Source organism: Ipomoea nil, unplaced genomic scaffold (assembly GCF_001879475.1).
Source record: "Ipomoea nil cultivar Tokyo-kokei standard unplaced genomic scaffold, Asagao_1.1 scaffold2280, whole genome shotgun sequence".
Lineage (NCBI taxonomy): Eukaryota > Viridiplantae > Streptophyta > Magnoliopsida > Solanales > Convolvulaceae > Ipomoea > Ipomoea nil.
This window is the reverse complement of record NW_017618708.1, coordinates 5,405,118-5,411,410: the sequence shown is the minus strand read 5'-3', so window position 1 is coordinate 5,411,410 and position 6,293 is coordinate 5,405,118. Positions and strand designations below refer to the sequence as shown.

General features: G+C 38.2%; 1 protein-coding gene across 1 annotated transcript; it reads left to right on the top strand.

Annotated features, from left to right (window-relative positions):
- The first annotated feature begins 655 nt into the window (after positions 1–655).
- On the top strand, positions 656–2,171 carry LOC109150834. Its single transcript, XM_019298812.1, has 2 exons — positions 656–1,499; positions 1,606–2,171. Exons 1-2 carry the CDS (start codon positions 656–658, stop codon positions 2,169–2,171), a joined length of 1,410 nt encoding a protein of 469 aa, XP_019154357.1.
- Positions 2,172–6,293: the final 4,122 nt, after the last annotated feature.

Here is a 6,293-nt window from a genome sequence, read left to right as displayed (position 1 = left end):
CAAGAAACAGGCTGATTGAGTTAATCAGTGATGTTGAGACTTATTCTTTAATCAACCAAATGGATAAACCAAGAGAGGTAGAGGTATGGGTATTAATATCAACATTTGTTGGATCCTCAAGTGCAGGACTTAGTCATCCATTAGTAAATGTGCAATATAGTTATGGTAATGAGTATGAGAAGAATGAAAGAAGAGAATATTACATTGACCTTGACAAATTTGTGGATTCAACTGTGGAATATGGAGGGGAACAATTGCAATCAATTGCTGAAGTAGGAATTGAAGGTGATCAAAAAGATTTTGAAGTTTTTTATTCTGATGATGGTGTGTGTGTTAATTTAGAGGGTGATAGTGAAGGAGAAGATAGTGCATGGCCTGATTTCAGAGCAGCTACTGACATGAAAAGTCCTACTTTCTGCAAGGGTTTAACTTTCGGCAGTAAAGAAGAGTTTAAAGAAGCTATTCACAATTATGCTTTCAACACGGGAAAGACTTGAAGTTTGAAAAAAATGATAAGCTTAGAGTAACAGTGAGTTGTAAACACCCCTCATGCCCTTGGAGAATCAATTGTAGGAAGCTTAGTAACTGTTTATCTTGGAGAGTGTTAGAACTTGATGATAGGCATGAAGGGTGTTCATGGACATTTAAAAATAAGATGGTTAACTCCACTAAAGTTGCTAAGAGATTGAAAAATGAAATCAAGAGTCATAGCAACTGGAAAATGGAAGAGTTTAGAGAAAAAGTGTGTCATGATGAGAAATTTAATATAAGTAATAAACACGCCTATAGGGCAATGGCAAAGGCAAAGACAGTAATACAAGGTGAACTAGAGGATTCTTTTAACAAACTTTGGAGTTATTGTCTTGCAATTCAAAAGACTAATCCAATGACAAGTTGTATTGTTAAACTTAGTGACTTGGAAGATCCAGTAGGAAGAAAGAGGTTTTTAAGAATGTACATTTGTTGGGAGGGTTATAAATATTGTAGGCCTATTGTGGGAGTTGATGGTTGTCATCTGAAGGGGAAAATGGGGGGCCAGTTATTGACAGCGGTAGGAGTTGATGCTAATGATGGTATATTCCCTTTAGCTTATGCAATAGTTGAAGGAGAAACAAAGGATTCATGGATATGGTTTTTAGAGCTTCTTAAAAAAGACTTGGGGATTACAGAAGGAAATGATCATGAGATAACTTTCATCTTTGACAAGCAAAAGGGATTAATTCCTGCATTTCATAATGTTATACCAACAGCAAAACACAGGTTCTGTGTTAGACACTTACATGGAAACATGAAAGTTGCTGGGTTTCAAGGAAAAGCCATCAAAGATGTTCTTTGGGATGCAGCTAGAGCTACTACCATAAATAGTTTCAAATTAGCATTGAGAAAGATCAAGGAGTTGGATGTGAAGGCTTTTGAATGGTTGTCAGATAAGCATCCTAGTGAATGGTCAAGATCTCATTTCTCTTTTACTGCCAAGTGTGATATGTTGGTAAATAAAGGTTGTGAATGCTTCAATTCAATGATTTTAGAAGCAAAGAACCAACATTTGATTTCATGCCTTGAGATTATAAGAAAACAAATCATGATTAAGCTCTTTAAATGTAGAAGGCAAGCCACTAAATGGAACACTCCAATCTGTCCAAGAATTCTTGAAAAACTTGAGGCGAATGAGAAGGCAGCAGGGGGATACTTGGGATACCAGTGTGGTGAACAATTGTTTGAGATTAGAGGAATGTGGGAAGATCAACGCGAAGTTGACTTGGGGGACTAGGACTTGCAGTTGTAAGAAGTGGGATCTCACGGGAATCCCATGCAAACATGCTATTTGTGCAATTTGGTTGAAAAATGGCAAAGGACCAACTTATCAATTTGTAAGTCCCTTGTACTCTATTGATACTTATTTGAAGGCATATGCAGGTTGTATCAATCCCATGTCTGGCCATGAAGAGTGGCCAATGACAGATAGGGAGCCACCACTTCCTCCCTTGTACACAGCAAAACGCGAAAGGCCAAAGAAACAAAGGAAGAGGGGGGCAGAAGAGCTCATCAAAGATGGGACAAGACTATCAAGGGGTCAAATTAGACTTCATTGCACCAAATGTAAAAAAGCAGGCCACAATGCAAGAAAGTGTCCACAAGATCCCAATATTAGAGAAAGGATGGCAAGTTAATCCCTTGAACTTTGTTGTATATAACTTATAGTAATTCTATATATAGTTTTTGTCATTATTAATGTTGGGTAAATTTTGTTTCTTTCATCAGCTCAATCCAAAAAAAGAGGATTAGAACCAAGAACTCTACACAAACTGAGCTATCAAATGCAAAGGGTGATATTGGAAGAGAAAATCTAAGGCATGCAGAACATGTAATTCCAGAACCTCCAATAGTAGATTCATCAATGCCAGAATTGTAGAGAATTCTAAGGCTGAATAAATAGCAATGAACTGCTGGGAGTTGATTGAAGCTTATAAGTTTTAACATTCAGATTCAATGATTTTATCAAGCTTATAATTTAGTTTTTTTTTTTTTTTTTTTTTTGGTAGTGAAAAATTTTAATTCTTTGAAATGTCAATGGAAAACTTTTGTTTAGAATGTTATAGATTTAATACAAGATGATTTTTTCTCCTTTGTTCTTGTCAATTCAAATGTATTTGAAATATGAGGAAAAAACCCAACATATTATTATGTTAATACAATTGAGAAAAGCAGGATCATGAAAACTTCACTGAGTTCCTGCTGGTCATATTGTGATAAAGGTAAAGGTAAAGGCAAATGGGTTCTCATAACAGTGCAGAATTTGTAGGTTCTGGTATGCTGTGTAATATTTTCAATTGTTCTGATAGGTTTTGATTTTTCTCCTAATTTTCTGGGGTTTTAATATTTTGATAACATCACTAAAAAACCTCGTACACTGAGCTCCCTAAGTTCCTGGAGATTTTGATTCTTTTTAAATTTAGCATAGAGAGTTACGGAGGGGGGAAGTAAAAAAAGTAATAATAATAAAAAAGAGAATAGCGCAATTTTATTTTTTTTTAGAGAGAAAGGAGGAAGTCTAATAAAAAAGATGAATTTTAATATGTATTTGAGACAATTTATTAAATTACATTATTGACCTTATTCTTAACGGTAGATTAACGGAAATTTTAACGGAGGATCAATATTGGCAATCAAATTAAAGTCGAGGATGTACTATGGCAAAATTAAAAGAGTAGGACTAAATATGGAAATGCCACATTAGTCGAGGACTAAAAATGGAATTTACTCTTAAATTTTCAAGGGTTAAATATGTTGGTTATAAAACAGTAACCGTATATGTTTAAATGATTCGACCAGCAAATCTTTTAAGAATTACAGTTATTACTATTATTACATTTATTATATTATTCTTACTGTGTGTGCATTTTGCTATAATGATGTTTGCGGTAGGAATGTACGAATAACATTTCCAGTCTATGCAGTACGGTGTTTAGGTCTGTGCACATAACATTTATTCGGTATTTTTGTTTCAAGGTGTTTTTCTTGTTTTTGTTATTCAGTTACCTTTTTTTAAAAAACGCCCGTGTGTATGGTTTTTTTTTTTTTTTAAATCGCTTTGTGGTATTGTTGGTGTGTTTGGATACTCTTTCATAATTTATGTCTATTGCGTTACCTTTGTCTCGTTATTTTCATTGTTGCGAACGATGCTGAGGTGTTTGAATCCCCGCCTGGTGCGGGTTCGTCTATTGTGCATCTAGGTGAACAAGTCCACCCCGTTGTGGTTTCGACCACTGTTCCAGTTCAACCACCCTTTGTCGGGGTGCAAAGTGGGTCTCCCCCAGTTCCTCCGGTCGCGGAGGTGGTTATTCCGTCTCTTAATACTCGCGCATCTCCCAAGCATTTGGTGTCGCAGTTTAAATACTTTAGTGCTTGCCAACGTAAAGAAGTGAAGCAAATTGGCTTGGGGGAATTGTTGAACTTTGAGGTGGAAGATTTCCACAAGCGGTTGACTCGGTGGCTGTTGGATTAGTTTGATTCTTCAAACATGTGTGTGCGTTTGGCGAATGGTGCACTACTAACTGTCACAGAGAATGATGTCCATGCCACTTTGGGGCTGCCCCGTGGAGGTGTTGCTATTACCAAACGGCTTAAAGACGATGTTAGCGACACTCTCAAAGAGTGGTGTTCCAAATTCGAGGTTTCGAAGCATTCAGTGACGTTGGCTAAGATAGGGGACATGTTGCGGACCCCGGCTTGTTTGGAGGGTGATGTTTGGTTTAAACGTCACTTCGCTGTGTTGGCCGTTAGTATTTTTGGGTCCCCGATGAAGAATGGGTATGCCAATCAGCTTGTTTTCCACCATTTTGAAGATGTGGATGAGATAAAAAATCTAAACTGGTGCAAGTTTGTGTTGGACTGTTTGGTGGAGGAGCACGCTAAGTGGATTGTTGACCCGTCTAAGCCATTCTCGGGGCCTGCTCTGATGTTGTTGGTATGATATTCCATTCAGTACTTGACTTTTGTGTTAGTCGTGTGCGTGCATTTGTGTATTATGTGCAAGTTACTAATGCGTTCCCGGGTTTAGCTCCTTTATGTTGACAGGGTTGTGCAGTCGGACAGGGTCGTTCCTCGGGCGTTCCCTTCATTTAGAGGTTGGACTACGGGTCTCCTTAAGGCTCATGAGCTGGCTGGGGTGGGGATTGAGAGGTTTGGTGTTGGGAGTATAGTTGGGGCTTTTGTTCCTCCAGTTGTTCGTAGTGCTCCACGTGTTTCTGCTCGTGCTGCCCTCCAGGTCTTTTTTCCTTATGCAATTATTGGTCCTCTAGTTCTTGGGGTTGTGTCCGTCTGTGTTTTGAATAGTCGTTGCTTGTGTGTGGTAGCTAAATGTTTTTTTATGCTTGTTTTTATTGTTGTTAAACCTTGTTCTCGTTTTATTTTCCAGCATGATGACGCTCTTCGTTATTCTGTATCGGCTGGGGAGTCTGGTGTTGTTAAGGTATTCCCTCCCTTTTTTCCCACTTCCCTTGTTTGCGGTTTCCCAATAAGTGTATGCATTATATCACTAAGTGTGTGCAACCTAAGGAATCAAGTATCTTGTGGTCTTTCTGTGTTCGTGATTTTTTCCGTATTTGTTCATATGTTACTCGGGTACATTCTTCATACTGTGTGCGTGTTTGTCCACTGGTGCGTGCGGTTTATGATAGCTTATGTTATGTCTTTTTCTTTTAACTGAAGTCTGTGCACTGATTATATGGGTACTTTTGTTTATGTTTTTTTTTTTTTTTTTTTTTTTTTTTGGGATAAAGGCATTTGTTTATAAAAATCCGGATGTGTTTCATATTGGGTGTTTATTTGAGTCCTTTTTTTTTTTTTTTTTTTGGAATAAAGCCCGTTCTATTTCAAATGGCGGATGCGTTTCAACTTCGGTGTTTATTTATTTTTTTGTTCCCTTAATTTCTTTTTTTTTTTTGTTTGTTTGGCCCATTTTATAATAACTGTCTCAGTTGGAATGGGGCAGGCGCAAGTGGGTGCGGTACGACCCTAGGTCTGTGCGAACTAATCAATCAAGTATCTTGTGGTCTTTCGATGCTCGTGTATTTTTTTTCTTCCATTGTTTTATATGTTACTCGGTTACACGCTTCTTATTGTGTGTGTTTCTATACGTTGATTCGTGCTGATCTTTTGTAGTACATGTTATGCTTTTCTATTTTTTAATGCAGTATGTGCTCTGGTTTACGAGTCCTTTTACTTTTTCCTTTGTTTTTTTTTTTTTTTAAATAAAGGCCGTTGTGTTTAACATGCTATTGCATTTCAAATGCGCTTGTATTTTCTTTGTTTTTTATTTTTCTGGCCATTTTATAATACTTGAATTCGTTGAAATGGTGCAGGCTCCTGGGGATTGTTTGTTGTGAAGATGGGCGCATTAGACGCTGCGTTGGATGATGTTGTGCAATTCATTGGGATTCACCCTCAATGCTCGACCCGCACAAATAGCGTTTTGCTTGTATTATCCGATGCACGGAAGATTATTTCTTTGTTTGAGAACCATGCATCTACAGAGCCAGTTTGCGTTGCAAATACGGGCGGTGCCACGCCCAATAGTGGAGATGAGATTTGGAGTAACCCAGAGAGCTTTCAGGTTGTTGATGAAGCGGTTAGGGCGGTACATGATGATAACCATCGCCCAGAAGTTCCACATATGGGGCCATGTGTTGTTGAGGAGCAGGTTGGGCCTATTATTGATGATGTCGGAGGTGTGCCCCCCCAGCATGATCGGCTGTCTGTGCAAGTGCCATCGGGGGTCGTGTGGTGGAATC

What these genes read in the sequence shown, in the direction of transcription:
- LOC109150834 (XM_019298812.1), top strand. Translation starts at nt 656, where the DNA reads ATGGTTAACTCCACTAAAGTTGCTAAGAGATTGAAAAATGAAATCAAG. An exon ending in TGATATGTTGGTAAATAAAG is followed by an intron (nt 1,500 to 1,605) that starts GTTGTGAATGCT and finishes CTTTAAATGTAG; the next exon opens with AAGGCAAGCCACTAAATGGA.